This window comes from Anomalospiza imberbis, chromosome 12, assembly GCF_031753505.1.
Source record: "Anomalospiza imberbis isolate Cuckoo-Finch-1a 21T00152 chromosome 12, ASM3175350v1, whole genome shotgun sequence".
Classification (NCBI taxonomy): Eukaryota; Metazoa; Chordata; class Aves; order Passeriformes; family Viduidae; genus Anomalospiza; species Anomalospiza imberbis.
Window position 1 is genome coordinate 21,223,439 of NC_089692.1, and position 20,454 is coordinate 21,243,892.

The 20,454-nt window shown below is 46.2% G+C and overlaps 3 protein-coding genes and 1 long non-coding RNA gene across 9 annotated transcripts in view; 2 read left to right on the forward strand and 2 right to left on the reverse strand.

The window, feature by feature from the left end:
* PHLPP2 (PH domain and leucine rich repeat protein phosphatase 2) overlaps positions 1-10,609 on the forward strand; it is a 34,394-nt gene extending 23,785 nt beyond the window's left edge. The window contains exons 13-19 of one of the 3 annotated variants that reach the window (XM_068203295.1): positions 76-276; positions 795-957; positions 2,212-2,342; positions 2,727-2,837; positions 3,298-3,486; positions 3,617-3,848; positions 5,183-10,609. In XM_068203295.1, the coding sequence (XP_068059396.1) occupies positions 76-276; positions 795-957; positions 2,212-2,342; positions 2,727-2,837; positions 3,298-3,486; positions 3,617-3,848; positions 5,183-6,322 (2,167 nt within the window). In that variant the 3' untranslated portion in view covers positions 6,323-10,609. Of the gene's footprint in view, positions 1-75; positions 277-794; positions 958-2,211; positions 2,343-2,726; positions 2,838-3,297; positions 3,529-3,616; positions 3,849-5,182 lie in introns of those variants that run through there. The other 2 variants (XM_068203298.1, XM_068203296.1) reach the window with 2 other exon arrangements.
* Positions 1-20,454, forward strand: part of TAT (tyrosine aminotransferase) — a 44,091-nt gene that overhangs the window by 13,894 nt on the left and 9,743 nt on the right. The gene's annotated exons all lie outside the window — the stretch shown is intronic.
* MARVELD3 (MARVEL domain containing 3) lies at positions 6,769-13,334 on the reverse strand. Of its 3 annotated transcripts, none has more exons than XM_068203323.1 (5): positions 13,057-13,334; positions 12,821-12,918; positions 12,436-12,707; positions 10,791-10,878; positions 6,769-7,249 (listed from the first exon to the last, which is right to left on the reverse strand). In XM_068203323.1, the coding sequence occupies exons 1-5, from the start codon at positions 13,113-13,115 to the stop codon at positions 7,236-7,238; spliced, it is 531 nt and encodes a 176-aa protein (XP_068059424.1). In that variant the 5' UTR covers positions 13,116-13,334; the 3' UTR covers positions 6,769-7,235. The 3 variants fall into 3 exon arrangements, with proteins under 3 accessions (XP_068059424.1, XP_068059423.1, XP_068059422.1); XM_068203322.1 differs by lacking the exon at positions 6,769-7,249 and adding an exon at positions 7,847-9,802; XM_068203321.1 differs by lacking the exons at positions 6,769-7,249; positions 10,791-10,878 and having other exon boundaries at positions 11,376-12,707.
* Positions 15,130-20,375, reverse strand: LOC137481531 (uncharacterized). Of its 2 annotated transcripts, none has more exons than XR_011003527.1 (3): positions 20,069-20,375; positions 18,140-18,310; positions 15,130-16,691 (listed from the first exon to the last, which is right to left on the reverse strand). It is a non-coding gene; the product is annotated as an uncharacterized lncRNA (long non-coding RNA). The 2 variants fall into 2 exon arrangements; XR_011003528.1 differs by lacking the exon at positions 20,069-20,375 and adding an exon at positions 18,720-19,383.

Here is a 20,454-nt window from a genome sequence, read left to right on the forward strand (position 1 = left end):
ACAGCTCCTTTCCCTTGTTAATGCAGTGGTTTGGATGATGTGAAGTCTGATTCTTGCAATTGCTGTGGTTATTAGCCTCAGGTACTTGAATGCATCTGCAAACAGCCTGGAGTCCTTGCCCTCCGCATGTCTGGGGGAGGAGAGTTTGAGCATGCTGCAGCTGCTATACTTGACTAATAACAACCTCACAGACCAATGCATCCCTGTCTTGGTGGGACACCCAAACCTACGGATCCTGCATCTGGCAAACAACAACCTGCAGACTTTCCCTGCAAGGTAAGTCAGTAAGGCTGTTGGGCAAGACAATGCTCCCTGGGAGGAAGCTGCCACCTCCCCATGACTGTACGTGAGTCAAAGTCAGAATGAGATGCTCTCCCTGTGGCACGAAGACAAAAGCCTGACATTTCTACACACAAAGGAAGGAGAAGCGTGTTAAGGGGGATTGGCACATGGTACTGTTGGCTGTAGGTTTTCGTGTCATAGTTGAGGTGCCATCCAGGGGGACCAAGGGATGTAACTTGTGTTGCGTGGGGGGGGGGGGGGGGGGGGGGGATGGGGTGGTATTTCTTTGCAACTTCAGCACTGATGGTGAAGGGTCTGTCTGCTGTACAAATCCAAGCCAGGCTTGGGGACCCTGCGTCTTACTAGAGCATCTCTTACGACTTTGGGTCTCCTATCAGTAAATCAGAAAAGTAGCTCATAAAGGGCAGTGTCTATGGATACCTCATCTGCAACTGCAGAAAATGACAAGTTCATGTCTGTAAGATACAGTATTTTTTTTGTTTCCCTTTCAGCAAACTTAGTAAGCTGGAGCACTTGGAAGAACTGAATCTGAGTGGAAACAAACTGAAAACAATTCCTACAACGATTGCAAACTGCAAGCTACTTCATACACTTATTGCAAACTGTAATGAAATCAGCATTTTTCCAGAAATCCTGCATTTGCCCCATATTCAGGTATTTGTATGGAGAAGATAAAGAGATATCTGGGTAAAGTTTGGGCTGTAGAATAAGTAACTGCTAGGAGAGAACAGGAGGTCCCAGCAAGGTCAAGTGCAAGGTGACCTGCGTCAGGGCCGCCCCGGTATCAATTCAGACTGGGGGATGAATGGTCAAGAGCAGCCCGCTGAGAAGGCCCTGGGGACGCTACTGGATGAGAGGCTGGACGTGCCCCAGCCATATGCGCTGGCACCCAGAAACCCCCTGTCCACACCCTGGGCTTATCCACACTAGCATGGACAGCGGGTAAGGAGAGGATTCTGCCCCCTGCCCTGCTCAGATGGGATCCCACCTGGAGGGCTGCATCCAGCTCTTGAGTCCTCAGCACTAGAAGGATTTAGACCTGTTGGAGTGAGTTCAGAGGAGTTCATGAAGATGATTAGAAGGCTGGAGCACCTCTGCTGTGGCAATGGGCTGAGTGGTTTGAGGTTGTTCAGCTTGGAGAAGAAAAGGGTCTGGAGTGACCTTATTGCAACCTTCCATTACCTCAAGTGAGTAAAAGAGAGCTTGAGAGGGACTTTGGACAAAGGCGTGGAGTGACAGCATAAGGGGGAATGGCTTTAAAGTGAAAGAGAGTAGGTGTAGGTTGGATATTAGGAAGAAACTCTTCCCTGTGAGGGTGGGGAGGCCCTGGCACAGGTTGCCAAGAGAAGCTGTGGCTGCTCCATCCCTGGAAGTTTCAAGGCCAGGTTGGACAGGTCTTGGAGCAACCTCTTGTAGTGGAAGTTGTCCCTGCCCATGGCAGATGTGTTGAAAAAAATGAGCTAAGGTCCCTTCCAGCACAGACCATTCTGTGGTTCTATGACTTTACTTGATCAACCCGAGAAGAGGTCACAGAATGTGCATTCTAGATCTCTCACCTTTCTGAATTGATCAAAGATCATCTCATTCACCTTTACCCCCTGTCTCTGACATTTCTGGTTTCTTGCATTTGAGACAATGTGCAGTGTTATTATACAGCTAGGCAGGTTTGTATATAGAGGCTTTCCTTTATCTTTGGTGCGACCTAGTCTTTCAGTATTGGAGTCATGGCTATTGCAGGTTTCTTATAAATCATTCTTCTTCTGACAAGTCAGATCCATTTTCATAACCTGTGTGTGAGATACAATAAGTAGCAGGGTTGTATGATGTTTGTAAGGAGCACTGGAGTAACTGATGACATGACACAACAAAAGAGTATTTTCTTTGTTATGCTGTTTGTTGCTACTGCAGTTTGTGGATTTGAGCTGCAATGAGTTAACTGAAATCCTAATCCCTGAGGCACTGCCAGGTGCCTTGCAAGAGCTGGATCTGAGTGGAAACACAAACCTGGTGTTAGAACACAAGACACTGGATATCTTCAGGTGAGCCATTGACATGTCAACCCAGTAGTGACCTGCAGGGGGAAGGGTAACCCTTGCCAGGAGAGGAAATGGGATAGTAAAGTAAAAGCACTTTATCACTGCATGGTGGTATAACATTCCCTGACTGAGGCAGCTGAGACTTACTGTCTTTGGGAAAGGAAAAGTCTGGGTTCGAAACATCAGAACAAAGAATTTTTCAGGTGGTATGAGGTTTTCCCAGGTGTGTCTGGCATAAGCAGGCAGATATCTCCAGAAGACCTAGACCTTAAACTCTTTTCCTTGATGCAGTTCTTTCCACAGACTGCTGTCTGAAATTAGACTGGTCAAGGTCCTAAGGCCTGTTCAGCAGGTTCTAAAAAAGCATAACTTCTGTTCTTTCTGTAGCCATATTACCACACTGAAGATTGATGCTAAGCCCTCCCTCACAGCAGACTCGGCACTCACTTCTGCCTTCTGGAGTCACGGAGTAGCTGAGATGGCAGGCCAAAGAAATAAGTGAGTATTATGGTCTGCTGAGCACTGACACTGTCTTCTCAGGGTGCTGGGCAGAGTACACTGCTGTGTACCCAAGCAGACCTGGTTTGCCCAAGAGCTCATCCATCCCTTTTTCTCTCTGGATCTCTTACTAAGTCTTTGTAACTCATGTCTCCACATTACCTTTTGTGCCAATTTTCATGCTTTTCCCAGTACGCTTGGACTCTCCTTCCCTCTCCAGCAAAGATGCTTTTTCTCTTGCCAGCTGTGCCTGTTGCCCTCTCCTGCATGTGGTCAAGGAGGGTTTGGGAGTTCCAATAATAACATGCAGCTGTACATCTCCCAGGCTAGTGAATGCAGGGACAGTGGCTTTGTTTCCCTGTGAGAATGGCACTCACAGCGAGGTGCCTGATGGCTGTGGTTTTGAGAACAAGACAATTTTTTGAGACACATTAACTTAGCTTGTATGCTTTTCTGACAGGCTGTGTGTGTCATCCCTGGCACTGGGGAGCTTTGCAGAGGGGGTGGAGGCTGTGTATGGCATGTTTGATGGTGACAAGAACGAAGAACTGCCACGTTTGCTGCAGTGCACCATGGCCGATGTGCTCCTGGAGGAGGTACAGCAGTCTGACACCATGTTCATGTCCAACACCTTCTTGGTCTCCCACAGGTAGGACAGTGAGCAGGCTGGTCCTGGTGGGACTTGCATAAGGTATATCAATATCTTAGGTGGGGTGAGGCAGCCCTCCAGAATGCCTGTCAGTAGAGTCTGGAGCCTCCTACACCTTCTCCTCCAACAGGAAGCTGGGCATGGCTGGGCAGAAGCTGGGCTCCTCTGCTGTCCTTTGCTACATTCGTAACGAGGTGGCTGATCCAGCCAGCAACTTTTCTCTGACGGTGGCCAATGTGGGGACGTGCCAAGCTGTTCTGTGCCGAAGTGGAAAGGCACTGCCTCTCTCCAAAGTCTTCAGTCTTGAACAATGTTCAGAGGAAGCCAGGAGAGTCAAGGAACAAAAAGCCATTATAACAGAGGTTAGTTTGGACCCTTTCCACTTTAGCTTCCACACTCACATAAAAGCTTGGTACAAATACATGAGCTCGGCTGTCTGCTTAACGTTACAGGGGAGAGGATGAGATGAAGGTTCTGAATGACTTGTCCAGTGCTTCCTGCTCTGCTTCATTTGCTGATTCACTGTCCAAAATTGCGTGTTCCTGAAACACTTTGGCCTAAGAACTGTGGGTAGTACAGGATGACATGTAGTATCCAAAAGTATTAAAATGATTTCTAGAGAACTCTGTAAAGGTTAACTTTCTAAACACTTGGAAATAACAGGGAAGTTCCAAAGAGTGGGAAAAATACGTCTGTAAAGATCTTGAGAAATGAGTGCAAATCACTGTAGTTGTATGCTCAGTGGGTCTTTTAAAAAGTATTAAGTTGCTAGATAGAAGTATTTGCCATAAGCATAATGTGTCACCGTGTTACAGCTCTTCAAGGCGTAGCACTGCGGCTACTGACTGAAAATAACTATGGGATGATTGTATTGTGTTAAATAGTTAAAACTGGCTCATTGATGGATTCTGAAAAAGAAAAGTGAAATTATTGTGTAAGAGACTTCCCTGTGCGTCTCATCTGCTGGGTTTTAATACGTGGCGGCAGCAGCAGTGCTGACACAGGATACAGAAATTAAGAACATTGAAATTAAACTCAAAACACTGACTTGGAAAAGGGACTGAGGGTTGTGGGCACTTCTCTTTATGGGAGACCACTGCCAGGCTGGCCAGGGGACCATCTAGCAGAAGGGGGTAATACATCCAGGTTACAGAAACAGCTTGAGACACCTACTTGTTCTTTTTATCCTCGGGATGTAGTGTCCACATTTCAGAATGCAGTTATATATTAATAAAGAGAGAAATAGTTCAGATAATACACAGAAATAGTTTAATGTCTGGGTAACCTGTCTTGCACTGAGAAAGTCAAAAGTCACTGTCTCACTTGTACTAAAAAAATAAGTTTCACATAAGACTAATCAGTGAGACTCTCTGATCAATGTACTGCAGGTAGTGTAGCTGCACATTTCAGAATAGTCTGCTACAATTCTTCAGAGTGCAACAAAAAGTCTTGTGGGATAAAAGTGTGTTATTGCCAGCGTGGGTGATGGCGGTTATTGTACGTGGTCATCAGGTATAGTGAATATCTGCATTGCAGTACCTGCATCTAGATCCATCTAGATCCCTTTCTCCAATGCTGCAGCTGTGTAATTGGCATTTCTCGCGGCTCCAAACCAGCATATGAGCAGGGGAAAGTTTTCTTTCTAAATGATCTAATAGCATATCCAATGCTACTGCCTTGTTTCTCTTGTCTGCAGGACAATAAAGTCAATGGTGTGACTTGCTGTACTCGGATGCTGGGCTGCACGTACCTGCATCCTTGGATCCTGCCCAAACCACATGTCAGTTCCATTCCATTGACTGTACAAGATGAGTTGCTACTTCTAGGGAACAAAGCTCTCTGGGAACACCTTTCTTATGCAGAGGCTGTCTCAGCTGTGCGGCACCTACACGACCCACTAGCTGCTGCAAAGAAACTCTGCACTTTAGCCCAAAGCTATGGTTGCCAAGACAATGTTGGTGCAATGGTGGTATGTCTGAACATCAGTGAGGACAACTGCACGTGTGAGATGCACGGCCTCGCTCTGACAGGCCCTGGGGGATTTAGTTCTACCACCACCAAACCAGCAACACCTTCATGTAGCAGTGGAATTGCTTCAGAGTTCGGCAGTGAACTATCTGCTTCTGAGGTTAGCAGTGAGGTGGGCTCTACTGCATCAGATGAACACGGTGCTGTTGGTCTGGATGGCAGCTTGCTACCACGACAAGAACGACGTTGCAGCCTACATCCTGTGCCCCCCTCAAGCATCTTTCAGCGCCAACCTTCCAGTGCCACCTTCTCTAGCAACCAGTCTGACAATGGTCTAGATAGTGATGATGAGCAGCCTGTGGAAGGTGTGATGACAAATGGTAGTAAAGTGGAGGTAGAGGTGGACATCCATTGCTGTAAAGGAAAGGGTCTGGAATTAGAACATTCTGCTGCAAAATACAGCTCTTCTGCTCCAGGGCCAGAGGATGACTCTGGGCTTGTACTCATCATTCAGAGGCAGAACAGTGTAAACAGCAACACTGTGCAGAGAGGGGTCAAGGAGAAGTGTGAACTCCAAAAATCTCTTTCTACATGTTGTCTTTATGGAAAGAAGCTTTCCAATGGCTCCATAGTGCCCTTGGAGGAGAGCCTCAACCTCATCGAAGTAGCGACAGAGGTACCTAAGAAGAAGACAGGCTATTTTGCTGCTCCATCCCAGATGGAGCCAGAAGATCAATTTGTGGTGCCACCCGATCTGGAAGAGGAAGTGAAGGAACAAATGAAGCAGCACCAGGAAGACAGAGCAGATCAGGAGCTGAAAGAAGAACATGCAGCATCCCTGACAGATGAGTTTGACACAGCTTTGTAACCCTATGAGTACCATTCCCACATTATCTGTCCCAGGAAGCTCTGTTTCATAAGGGCTGTCATGCCCTCTGAGGGAGCTGGGATCTGCAAGGAGTACAGACACCTGCTGCTTCCTTAATGGAGTTGAGGAAGAATCAGGAAGGCCAACGTCTGGGCTGTCCACTTAACCACTGTAGCGTCTCAGTTGTCCTATGAGCACACAGATCAGCTGCTGAGCTCTGTGTTAGGGACTGTCTGGTAAGTCCTTGAACCCTGAGGTTCTGCCAGCTCTGCCAGAAAGGGGCTGGTGTATGTGTGTGGGGTGAGGAGGCTGCTGAGAGAGAAATGCTCAGTGTTTAGAGTCCTGTGAATATTTCTGATGCAGTGTCCCACCCTCCTCCCCTGCACCTGACTTTTTTATTCCTTGAAAGAATACAGCCAGTTGCAATGAAGCTGACCTGAGAATGGTTTCCTACATTAATTGCAAGCACTTTTATTTAATGCAGTTAAGCTGTTCTTTTCCCCTTCAGCCCAGCACTTTATTATTTAGGGTTAGGGGAGAAAGCACTCCACAGCAGGTATGCTGTGGACTTTTCCCAATGGATGGTCTTAGGACAGTGGAGGACTCAGGGTTCTGATGAGCACTGGTGTAGGGGAGAGTGAAGGTTATGGTGGGATCATTCTTTGCAAGATGAGAAAATACATAGCTGAGTGATAAGCAGGTGCCAACCAATGCATTTTATATGGAGCATAGGAAAGATCAGCTCAGGACTGGTTGATTAAGACAATGTGTAGATCTAGTGATTCTAGCTGCAGAGCACAGACCCACCTCAGCAGCAACCTGGCCACCTTCATTATGGATGCTTCACAGTAGAGGCTTCCTCTGCAGAAGACATGGGATAAAGCCAGGAGCTTGTTCTTGTCTCAGTGTTCAGTCAGAAGAGCCAAGCTGTAAACAGTGGTGTGCTGCTCTAAGACTGGCAGAAGCATCCAGTGCTCTTTTCCATCAACATAAACCTCTGCATTGTCAGTTACAGTGTCTTTGCCTGTGGAAGCAGGAGTCGTATTCCAAATACACAGCAACTAGCATTTCATGGTATGTGCCCAATTTGGCCGCAAACAAGGTGAAAGTGTACTTGTTCCTGCTTAGCCTTCAGCACAAAAGCAAAAATTAAACTTTTCATCTTATTAACATTTTTATCAGCACTGAAAAAGATGTTTAAAACAGTCCCACTAATGATGAACTGGCTAGTCTGTACTCAGATGCCTTGTGTTTCCATTAGAATTTTTGGTGCAGAGTGTAAGTTGGCTGCTCATGTCATCATCTTGTATAAGGGTGGTGGAGATCACTGCTTCTGTAGCATGCAGATCTGTCTTCCTTTCTGACAGAGGTGGATAGCAGCTGTCCCTGTCATGGCAGTGGTGCAATAATCCTTAGTGTGATGTGGGCTAGTGCCTTTTCTTCATTAATGATATTTATGAAGAAAACTTAAACGTTTCTTCTGAAGAGATCTGAGGGGCTTCAGTTGTCTATCTTTGGATCAAATTTTGGCCTTGCTCAGAAGGAAATACTGTGCAGACTATTTGTGGAATTCTGTCAATATAGATCTTTTGACAAAATCTAATGGAGTTTTAGTGAGATTTCAGAGCACCTTGAATTTCTTATCACTAGGAAAAAAAGGTGTTTTTATTATGCATGAGAAGCAACATTTTAGGATCTACTTTGTGCTAGTTGCAGTGTAATCATGAAACAAGCCAATTTTTGCAAAGTTTAAACTGTCGCAATTTTTTTGTTTAAACGCCTGTTTCATTTGCAACTGGAGGTTGAAGCTAATTCTTAAAATCACAGAAACAACAGCATTTGAATCCTTTAGGCAGAGGAAAAACAGCAGAAAAGATTCAAATGCTAAACCCCAAAACTCTTTCATGTTATCATCATATAAGTATGCAGGAAAGGTTCATCCCAATGTATTCAACTGCAACTTTTGATTCTGTCACTGATGATAATTTTACCAAATATCTGTGCCTAGCCTGACGGTTTCTGATATCTGTAGAACAGCTGTAGAACAGCTTCCATTCAGTATGGGACTGATGCAGAAACCCTTATTTCTGAGTAAGACTCTGACAAGCCCTGCACTCTGAGTAGCATATATGAATGCAAATCAGGTCTCTATTTCTTGCACTGATGTGGAAAGTCCAGTGTGTCCTTGCCAGTCTGAATCAGTAGTATTGCATGCAGAATTGCCACAAGGAGTTAGTAATGAATGGCTCTACCTAGCTCAGTGTTGAAGGACTAAGGAAAACGCAGCTCTGCAATGGAGCACGCAGATTTCTGAACTATACCTCTTAGAGGTAGTGGCAGAATGGAACGGAAGGAATTCCTACTTAGACTTTTTTTCCAGTGCTGTTTCTGGTTTTGAAGTAGAAAGGGAGTTTAAATGCAGCCAGCTCCTATTTTCTATGTGTGTGAACTGTCATGGAAGACATGGCTTGTTATCTTTCTTACACTCCAGGCAGAATCCACAGATGTCTGTGAAGCTGGTATTATGGACTCTAGGCAGCACGGGCTGAGTTGACTTTACTTGTTCCAAATAGTCTTTCTCTGTTTGACTAAGACAAGTGCTGGTGTCCTCAAGCAGCTTCTGCATATTTTCCAAGTGCTTCTTCCAAGGATTAAGCTTTTCCTTTTCCATTTCAGCCACAGCATTGTGATGCTTTTCTCCAGTCATCCAAAATCTTTTTCATGCATTAAAAAAAGTGCCTGTTCATCACAAAAAGTGCTGCTTTTTCCTAGGCCAGTTTTGGGTGTCAGCAAAGACATTGGCATAATTTTTTCATGCAAATGTCTTGGATTTTGTAACACAAGATTCCAACTGCTGAGACACGCTTCAAGGTCACTGTCATCCAAAGAAATGGGGTTTTTTCTGACATTGGTCTGACAGTGGTGTGGCTGGGTTATCTTCATCTGTCTGGTGAGGACAACTCACAGAACATAGTGCTTCCCTCCATTACTTTTTGTTTTCCTTCCTCCCTGTATGTCTTCCCTACTTTATTTATTAATGCTACCTTAGATTTCAAACTCCCAAGGAGCACTGCTGTAGGTGGAACAGGTATGAAAGGGCAAGTCTACTGAAGGACTCATAGCAGGGTATAGAAAGTGTCTTCCCAGTTATCTTCCTGTTTTCCAGTCCCTTCCCCGATTTTTGTTTTTGGAGTTTGCAGAGATACTGTGTGATCATCACATAACCACATCACTGAGAATGTCCCACTCGTTTGTAGACTTGCTGTTAGAGAGGGGTTCTCACCTTGAGGTTCTCAGGCTATTTTGTCCCTGCTGAGCAATGCAAGCGCTCCCACACTGCACGCAGCCACAGCCAAGTGAGGCTGAGGAGGTCGCTGGTCCATCTCTTCAGTAATTCTGGCTCTGCTTATAAGCATGCTTGCTGAGACAGATACTCTGAAGGCACTACTCTGTCCTGTCCTGTCCTGTCCGGAAAGGCTTCTGTAAAAGGAACCCATAAAGGTTGAGTGGTGGGTAGCGGGGGCCCACATGTTAAAGGTAAAGAGATAGGCTCCAAGTTGCCCCTAGAACAAGGAACAAGCCCAGTGGAGGCAGCATCACAGACTGTTCATACCAGACTGGATTCTTCAGTTAGGGTAACATCCTGTTCCAAGCAGTAGGAAGTATTTCCCTCTTTTGGGGACAAGCTGCTGTGAAGTCTGAAATCTTTCCTGTAGTACACAGGACCTTCAGCCACACCTAAGGCTTTGGACCTGTGAGGTTTCTGCACTCCTTCCAGATAGATGCTGGTGGCTTTTGTGTCACTTGCCAAAGGCCTTTCTTCAGGCAGATCACCTCTTTGGTCTTGTGCAATCATTGTCTGCTGTTCTATTGCTCTCTAAAGACTTAACTGTATTTTTCCTCTTTTTTTCACATTTTAAAATATTACCTTTTTTAAATTATTCATATGACCTGGTGCATGTTAAATATTGCAGTGTACCGTTTACTAAATAATCCTTTTTCATGCTTTTTTTTGTTTTTAAAAAGGAAAGTATTTTCTGTATCCCACTCTAGCATGCACCTATAATGATCCCTGTTTTTATTGTGTATGGGAGTAGGTTGTCCAATGAATGTGCCCTCAGCACTATGGCCCATGTATTGCTTTGGAAATGCAAATAATGTAAGATTGTTGGAAAACACTAGTCCGTTGATTCTTTATTCAGATGTATAGAGAGGTTCAGGAAGGAAGAGTATTTTTGCATTGAATTTTCAGCTGACTTAGCAATAAAGATTTTTACTTTCATCTAACAGTTTATTCTGATTCTGTTATTGTGCTGGAACAAATCTCTGCAATACCCCAGTCGAAGGTAGCTGTGTCTAGCAGCAGCAGTGCTGCAGGTTATTCACTGAGCATTATGTGCTACTTTACTCATCAGCCTTCCATACAAAAACTTCTTTCAGAACACTGTGAGGGTACAATTAGGCTTACCAATTATTAAGGCAGCTTTCTGTTTCCTGCTAGAGGAATGCTGCCCTGTGAACTTGCTCTCAGTAGCACTGTACAGCTCTAGAAGTAGCTGCAACAAGAGGAAATACAGAAATGTTAACAGAAACAGGACAACAATGGACTGTCCATGTAAATCCTGTGCTGAGACACTTGATGTTAACAGGGAAAAAAAAAAAACAAAAACAAACAAAAAAAAAAACCCTAAAAATGAACGAAATCAAACAAACCCCAAAGCACCTATTGTGTTCCTACTTGGCATCTGTTTTACTTTAGTGTCTCTAGTTTTAATAGTGTTCCATGGTTTTGGTAATTGTGAGGATTTACTCACTTGTGCCAGTGAAAGAAGAGCTATGTCCAAGGCAAAGCATGTTTCTGGTAAGTTTAGTTATTTTAATATGGGCAGAACTCTTCTGTGAGACTGTGGTGGCTCCATCCTCATATGAGCAAAGCACACAGTGGAAAATGCTCTGAAGTGGCATTTCATTTTGAGACATCAGTTGGTGATTCTAGTGCTACTTTTCCCAGTTAAATTTCCTATAAAAGTTAAAAAAAAAAAAAAGCAGCCTCTCATTTCTCCAACTCGTACATTGAAAATGTATTTTGAAAACAATATACTTCTATATTCAGTCACCCATTTGATCTCATAAAGCTTTTGTTTGATTATCCCAATCCAGGGCATCTTTCTAAGCAAAACTCTTGTATACAAGTTATATAAAAAGACCATTTCATACATAAATGCACCCTCTCCAGGAGTTTGAAAAGGCATTGTATCACAACTTAGACTGAGTTTGAGAGTTTTCAGGATTTTTTCATGGCCTTATAAATGCATTGTTCACACTGGTCTTTTAATTCCAAGAGATTTACAAGGAAGCAATATTTAGCTGTCACAACCATGGGCCTCAGTCACTTGTTTTTAAAAGCTCTTTTCTCAGCAAAGTCACATGCCTTTTGTAAAGACATGTTTCAGCTACAGAAAGCTGTTCATTGACAGAAGCATGTAGTGGCAGTACTTCTATCAAGACCTCACTGGAGAAGGGGACACCTGAGAGCGGAAGGGCTGCCTGTGAAGCAGAGACAATCCATTGCATCAGCTTTGAGACACTAATAACTCAATAATGCAAATTCAGGTTAGCAATAGCCTGACTCTACCATATTTAGAGCTATGCCAGCTTGGTGAGTGTTCTGTAGCATTAAGGCTGTACTGTCCCGAAGAAAGGAAAGCATACTGCTTCATCTCAGTAAGGAGACTGGCAAAAATCAAGACCATTACTGGAGTGGAGGAATCATTTGAAAGTTCTTATAATTGCAGTGGCTTCTGTTTCTGTTCATGAACTGTCCTGTAATCTCTGACAGCTATGCCTGCACTGAGCAGGTATGCCATGGCAGCCATGCAGCCCAGTAGGCCAGCAGCAATCTCTGCCCCATGCAGGCTGCACCAGAAGCCCTGATAGCCTTTGCTTTGATAAAGCTGCTCTCTCTCTTTGCACACTGATGAATTATAAACGCTCAGCAGAGAATGGAGGAAATAGTACAGAGCAGGCACTGTGCCAACTGCAATCACTATGTACAAGGTGCATTCAATTAGCAGCCATGCTGGGAAGTGCCACGGGACCTGCAGAACACTAACCAAAATTAGAACACAAGGGAAGACCAGGAGACACCCTCCCACAACCATCGCTGCCCTTGCAATGGGCAGCTTCAGTAGGTGGAAACGTTGGTCAAGCTGCTGGGCTCGCTCGCCATCCGCCCCGCTGAAGCCGCTGTAGGCCCCGCCGTACTGGTAGTAGTAGATGCCCCCCAGGGCGGGGAGGCCGGTGTATCCTCCCGCCGAGCCACAGGACACGGAGCTGCAGACCAGGATCAGGGCGGCGAGCAGGACCTCCACCATCTGGCACCAGGCTGGAGGGGAGGCCGAAGTGAGTCTGCGGCCACAGAGGAGCGCCCGGGAGGGAGCCGGGCCAGACGCTGCGCTCCTCAGGACGGAGGGAGCGGCTCCCGCCGGCCGCGCTCACCCCGGCCCGTGTGCAGGTACAGGCAGCGGCGGCGCTCCAGCGACCCTGGCACGGTGCGGCTTCCCCGCGGCCCCTCTGCCTCCGGTGCGGGTACGGCGCTAAGGAGAGATGATGGCAGGGATGGCAGTGACCCGTCCAGGCCCCTCGCTCCCACCAGTCCGGTCCGCTCAGCCCCGGCGCCGACCCGGACCCCTCGCGGCCGCCCGCCCGCTGCCCTCACCGCCCGCTGCCCTCACCGCCTGCCCGCCCCGGCGCGTCCCCCCCGCTCGGCACGGGGGCAGCCCCGCTCCGCCATGGCCCGGCGCGGCCCCGCTCCGCCGGCACTGCGGACGGGGGACCGGGCCGGGCCGCCCCGGGGTACTGCCGGCGCGGTGAACTCCGTCTCGTCCGCTCGCCTCCGCCCCGCCGGCGCCTCTCGAAAGTGGTGGAAGCTCCGACCGGCCTAGGCCCTGCCCCGTCAGAAGGTGCTCAGCTCCCCGGCGCAGGTGCGCGCTCTTCCGGCACTTGCGCACGATTCAGCGGCTGTTGGCGTGTGTGCCCGCTCCCCTTCGCTTCCACCGACACTGTCCCCGCAGCGCCTTGTGACGATAACGTCTAGAGGTTTTTCACCTGCCACAGAACATGCTTGTTAGAACCCACTGGAAACTGACTAAATTTAACTAATTACATTTTCACAGTTGTACAAGTTCTAGCTTTTCCTGGGCTGTGAGTTTTGGTGAGTGTTCTTATTCGGTTTTTTCTGCCACTTCGTGTCTCTGTAAACTTCATCTGTACCTCTCTGTTCCCTTATGCAACTCCGCTCCCAGCCTCTCTGGGCCTGCCCTAACTCCCCTAAACGCACCCTCTGATGCAGTGACTGCACACTCAAGACACAAGTGCACCAGCAGTTTACATCAGCAAAACAACTGTCTCTGTCTTGTCCTGGCAATGCACAGCATTTTGTTGCTTCTCCAGCTGCCCCAGCTCAGAGCCTGTGTCTCCAGATACAGTCACTAACACCTTGGGATCTGTCCTGCAGTGCAGCTGTTGGGTTCCAGTTCAGCCCTTGGCAGACCGTGTTCAGGTAATTTTATTTAGATACGTTACCTTTTATTTAGCCATACAGAACCAAATAGACTCCTTTTGTGTCTTTTTGCTGGAGGCCACTTCAGACTGTATGATGGGACCTTTTTACTGACAGTGATGTCCTGCTGCCAGTCTGTCCTCCCATCCTGGCAGACCGCAAAGCAGCCATCACCTGCCAGCAGAGGAGGTGATGAATTACTCCTGTGGTTATTGGGGGTGGCTGGAGTGAAGGCAAGTGTCCAGGATCTCACCCATGTACAAGTGTCAGCATTTCTCCGGGCTGGTAAGGGCAGAGCTGATTCAGGAAAGGGAGAAAAGTAAACAGCAGGACAAATTGGAAATACAGAAAACTCCACATTCAGAGCAAATTCTTTTATTCAAGAGTTTGACCAAACACTGCCTGTAAAAGCTCTCTGCTTTTACAACAAAAGAATTGCAAAGAAATACTTTCATTACATTTAGGAAAACACATTTTTTGGGGAAACAGTTACACTGTAAGGTCTCAGACATAGTACCTGAATATGTGCCCTGAGAGGCACACATTCCAAATTTGTCTCTAAGATGCAGAAATAAATTTCCTCCATCTGCAAGACTGGTGGCAACAGTAAGACTGTTTCACCCTTCTGTCTCTACAGAAGCAACAGCAATAACCCTATAGACTTATATGGTGAAAAGCCTAAAAACTACACCTCAGCACTGTGGGAAAACACTCTCCTCAACACTTCACCTGATTCCACAAAGGACTGGAGATCTGAAAATGCACCTTAAAATTTACTTTGGTTGAGGTAAGAGAGAAGGAAAACAAAAGAACCATCGTTTCAATGCCCAGTTCAGATAGAGGGGACAGAAATTGTGTGCTAAGTTAGAAAATGGAGAATCCGTAGGGAGCTTAGGACGGGTAGTCTGGAGATAGTGCAGGTGTTCAGCAGTGAGACTGTTGCACACACCTGTTCATCAGCATATGTTGCATCACTCATGTTGACGTGCCAGAAAGCAGGCCTCCTTACTGGATGGGTTTAAAAATTTTAGCAACCCTTTGTGAACTTTTACAGTCATGCACAGTGCCATTTTTCTTAGTAGAGCTTTTAACTGACATGAAAGGGACATGAAGAACTAAGTTGAATAATCATGAGTCACAAGAAGGGATGAAATAGGTGTTTCTTATGCATAGTGTTGCTGCTGGTCATCCAACAAACTGAGATAAAGCTTTCTTTGGATTTGTGTGTGATTTACTTGTTCAAAGACAGAGGCAGGAAGTATTGCTCTGTTGGAGATGTGTTCAGTGTTTTACTAGAGTGTTTACTGCTAAAAAGTGAGGTACGAGTTTCAAGATACTGTAGGAGTCTTATTTAATTTCTGTTGCTATAATGAGAAATCTTTAAAACATGCTTTGTGTCACTTCACTCCTGCTCAAAGTACTGTAGCTGAACTTGGTCAGCATCATCTTCTGGATTCTTGTTCTCACTGCAACAAATACGAGTCAGCAGAACAGAGCAATAGGAAGTTGATACCAATATTAATCTTCACCACTGTTTTGACTTCTCTTTGTAATTATTTATTATCATTATTATTTTTGGCTTCTTTGTTTCTGGCTACTTCTGATATCATTGCTGTGCTTAGGGAGGGAAGGATCTGGTTTGGCTTGCCATGGACCAAGAGCTCTGACCTGGTTCAGTGCCCTCCCTGGGAACTTGGAGGGTAAAGTGGTAGGAGCAAGTCATGAGGTGCCTCGTATGTCTCCAGTTTGAAGCAGCTGGGAGCTGCAGCACAATCACTGCTGAACACCACAACCAGATTTATTGACCGTCCCACATAAATAAATAATCACAGGGACAATGAGTGCAGCATGATGACGATAGAGCAGTACTGTAGAAAAGAACTGGAGGTTACTGTGAATGACAAACTGAACTCGAGTCCACAATGTCATCCTGTTGCGAAAAAAACTAACATTTCTAGGGTCTATGAACAGGAGTGTCACATGTAGGACGTGTGAAGAAATTCTTCTGCCCCCACTTCAGCACTGGCTTGGCCTCAGTCTTGCACACTGTGTTTCCAGAGGCAAGTGGATCAACTAGAGGGGATTCAGAAGAAAGCAAAAGAAATATCTAGAAATACAACCTATGAGAAAAAGATTGATCACAGACATCTCATTTGAAATAACAAGCATCTGTTAACATATTGCAAGCTTGTTAATAGAGAGGTGTCTAGACAACTTGCAGACTTGTAAAAAACTCTTGTCAAGAGCAGGGAAATGTTTTGTTCATTCTGTTTCCTGTTGGCATGGTCAGGAAGCAGAGTTTAGCTTGAAGCAAAAGGGATTTCTTTTAGACACTCTCAATGTTTCTCACAGACACTCCAAATCCACCATTTTATAAGGTATATGAACAGTTGTTGCAGGAGTGGATTAGTCAGCAGATGGTAGGTTTCCATCACTGGGGCTGTAATTCAGTCATGAGAAGGCTGGCCTGTCTGTGTTCTTGTGAGAAGGAAGTGCTGGTGCTGCCCATGCCACCCACTATAAGCTCACAGTGTCATCTCACCCCACAAAGCCACTGTGCCCCTTTCCATGCCACCAACATTAGCTGGTCACTGTCCCAGTGGCTCCAAGGCCATTGGAGGACAGCTGCTATGACATATCATGCAACAGCTCAAGTCTCTGAAGTCGTAAGTCAAACACAGGATATGCACTTACCTGGATAATATTTACCTGGATGTAAACAGACACAAGCCTGGACAAGATGTTTTCTTTCACTGTGCCTGTACTCAGGAACCAGTAACACTCACACTTTGTGGAATATCTCAGCATCTGTAACAGGAGTTGCAAGTCTTTCATCGTGGCTGTTGGGTCTGTAACTCACTGGTGCTTCCAACTCCCCACAAACTCTGTCTCTCTCAATGTGCTGCCTATGGACTCAGTGCCCAGGCTGAACAAGCAAAGGCTCCATACCTGCTGGACTCTGCCCCCTCCCAGCACCACAGTGGGGAGTGCAGTCTGCTGTGCCCAGCACAGCTGCTGTCAGGTTGCTACAGTGCATTTTCAGGTGCTGGTGTTGTGGGAGGCATACAAGATGCCATAGTCATGGCATTTACATTCCCTGGTTTTCTTGATGGAGGGAAATGGCAAACAGTAGGAGATGGTGCTCATTAATGTGTGTTAATGCAGCTGTTTTCAATCTGCCCAGGGCTTGCAGAGGAGAGTTCTAGGAGGACACTCTCCTTGCTGTAATGCCCTCGATTTGTGCACTGTGAGAGCCACCTTGTTCCCCTTCCAAAAGAAATGCAGAGACCAGACAGCCCCTAGATGCCAATGCTCTGCTTTCCAAAGCCCAGCTCACACAGGTGGCAAAAGCATCCTGCAAACCACTTGCAGTACACAGGATGCTTTTCCAGATAGGCATCCCTAGCTAGACTGTGCAATTTCAGTGTATTTCAGAGTTTTATTTCTGAGATCAAATCAAAATTGATCCTGAGTACAGGCAGATAGATAAACTGTAGCTACTGTACATTTTTTAATTAGCCTGTTACTGGCTTTGAGCCACTCTTTGTGGATTGTGCCATCTTTCTGGCTCTTAAACACAGTGTTTGCACAGCTTTGGAGACTGTAGCTGGGCTTTTTTGGAGCTGATTTTTCTGCTCTGATTGTGCAAAGAGGTAACAGGTGCTATGCCCCATTTCAGCAATTAAGATTACTGGAGGCACAAGCATCACCATCACTTGATCAGAGGCTCATGCAGGTTTGGCACAGCAGCCCTGCCTACACCGTCAGACAGCTTTAACTCTGAATATATGCATTTTCAGGGTGCCTGTATGACCTGTCAGGTTTGTGCCTTGTGTTCAGAAAATCTGCTGCAGTGTTATAATGACGCTGTCAAATCAATAAGCAGACACAACATTCATGAGAGACATGGAGGCTTTATTGCTGTTTGCTCATCTGAGACCTTAAAAATAAATTTATTAAAAAAAAAAAGAGGGAAAGGAAAGATTATATAATTGGTTATTAAAAGCTGATTCAAGTGTGAATGCAGAGACCAAACAGAGGTTGGGATACACACAAAACCTGAACTGGCTGGTGCTGTACCAATGTCTGAAAGGAGCAGATATAAATTGCTGGAAATAAAAGCAAAAAATAAGGAGGTAACAAGTGAAGTGATTTGTTACTGACCCTGGTGGATTTTTATGCAGAGTACTAGTTGGGTGTCTGTCCCTGCACCTCCCAGTGCACCCTGAATTGGCAAAACTATCCTTGTGTATGACCTACCTGCAGTCTGACAGAGACAGGTTTGTCAGTGCAGCAATGCTTGAGCCTGTGCTCTCCTCAAGCAGCTGTTTGTCAGTCCTGCTTTGTGTCTGCAGCTCAGTCTGGAAGCCGAATTGCTTGGTCTTACTGGCTTCACCTCTGCTCACAGAAATGGGACTCTGGAAGCCCTGGTACCAGAGAAAAACAGTACCATAAAAAAAGCTGAAGTTATCACTAGTTTCTCCTTCCAATGGGAAGAGATAAAAGTCAATTGTTCAAGCTACATAAGAAAGAGGGACCTGAAGAGGTATGCACAAGGTACCTGTGAGGCTGACCTGCTGGGACAGAGGAGCAAACTACAGAGGGTGGCAAGTCAGTAGGGTGGGGTGTTAGTGGGGAACACAGGGCCTGACAGTCCAGAGAGATGGCAGCCTTGCTGGCAGAAATGCATCCCGCAGGGTATGGCTGCCTCTTTCACCACACCATAGAAGGATGGCTTGGCCGTATTTCTAGAATACTAGCTGCTGAGTTGTGTGTTCATGTTTTTGTCCTGTGAGACCCTGCACAACAAAGGGTAGGAGGATAGGGGCTGCAAACCCCATGTGAAAGCATCTGGAGGAGGACTGGAGTCATGCAGTGAGAGAAGGGCATTGTAATAGCAGGAGAAACCCACTGATGCCCTTGTACACTTCTGTCCTCACCCTGCTTCTCACCAGGTTCTCAGCCTTATGTAACTGAGCCTCCTATGTCTCCAGAGCCACATTTTTCCCCACCTTGGCAACAGACTTCCACTGTGGCCTCCCCTGAACCCCACTGCTGTGTGCAGTATGACGGGTAGAGCTCCAGTTGCGTCAGTTTGGGGATTGTTGCTAGGCAGAACATACAGCATCGTCCTTGAGGCCTCCCAATGCCGTGTTTAACCCCACCAGGGCTGCAGCATGGCAAGAGATGGGGCCAGCTGGGGGAAGTGAGAAAATAACCCATAGGTGCTTGGAGAGGGCCTGCATAAACTTCCAAAGGTTACTCATGTCAGGTTTTAGTCAAAAGAAGAGAGAAATTGTGCAGCCCTCAGCAGAAGAAAATCCAAACAGCTTCAATGCAAGATGTTGCTCTCTGAAAGGGTTTTGAAAGGTGCTATTCCTTGTCCAAAGGCCTTGGAGCTAGTTGCAGTGAGAAGTCTGCCCTCCAGTCTGGGGCTAAGGATCCTGGCTAGGCCTGCTGTCTGCACTCCACTGCCTTCCAACCTGCCTCCAGCCCTGAATCCTTGGCCCCCATTGTGGCCTCAGAAGTGCCCATTGCAATACTGGGGTCCACAGCAGGTCATGGCTCCCCAGCAGTGTCAGCCCAGCCACAGCACTGAGGGAAGGGGCCACTCATGTCACCTGGGGAGGTGCAGCTTTACTTATAGTTGTGTACTGAGCATGGGTTGAATGCAAAGTCCTTTACACCTCCTCGGGTGCAGGTATAAACAGGTAAAATTCACAGTGACCACTGGCCTCTGCAGTGAAGGCATGAGCAGTCTGTTTGCTCAAAGGTAGGCAAGTCCCTCTTGCTCCTGAGCAACTCTTCAGTCTCTGGTCATTTGCTGCCATGGCAATAATGGAAGACTTGGAGCAGCCCTCGGAAGGCAGGAATAGTGCAGATGTCTCTCATTTATCCTAGCCATGCAGGAATTAAGAGGCAGGAAGCCATAGGTTCACATCACTTAGCAAAAAAGGGCCTTCTTGGAATGGTATCATTTGTGGTTTGTAGTACCATCAAAGAGGGAAGAATTGTATAATCTCTGGTGGCTGCCAGAATTATGAGTTTACTTGGGTCTTGCAACAAGCAAAAAAAAAAAAAAAAAAAAACAACCAAAAAACCAAAAAAAAAAAAAAAAAACAAAAACAAAAAAAGAAGTGAAAGGCAAAAATAACCCCTTCAAACCAATGACAGTCTGAGTTTACTTTAATCCTTCAGGTCCTGGTGCCTCCAAAACACTGTCTAGAGAAGTTCTTTCCTCCCTTTAGTTTATTAAGGAAGATGCCTCCCAATTGAAATGAAGCCACAAACTGGTGTTTGTCAGCTGGTGCATTGGGATCCCAGAAACTCTTAGGTCAGGAGCCACTGATGGCTTCTTCAAGCTTTATGGTCCATCAGTCCACTCTCAGTGAATTACAAGGTGCTAATACTGGAATACCTGGACTCTGCAGATTTGCCTCCAGCAGTGTTTGCAGACTGAGGAAAGTGGTGGCAAAGGATGGCAGCCCAGGCACACCAGGAAGTCAAGCCGTGTCCTTAGGCTTCCCCCTGAAAGAGTTAATGCAGAGCCATGTTCCAGGTATTTGAAGTG

Bases quoted from the DNA above. Each gene is read 5' to 3' on its own strand.
- MARVELD3 (XM_068203321.1), bottom strand. From the start codon at position 13,115: ATGGCGGAGCGGGGCTGCCCCCGTGCCGAGCGGGGGGGACGCGCCGGG. The intron at 12,919-13,056 runs GTGAGGGCAGCG...ATCTCTCCTTAG, and splicing joins CGCGCCGGGGCGGGCAGGCG to CGCCGTACCCGCACCGGAGG. The intron at 12,708-12,820 runs GTGAGCGCGGCC...CCTCCCCTCCAG, and splicing joins GTACCTGCACACGGGCCGGG to CCTGGTGCCAGATGGTGGAG.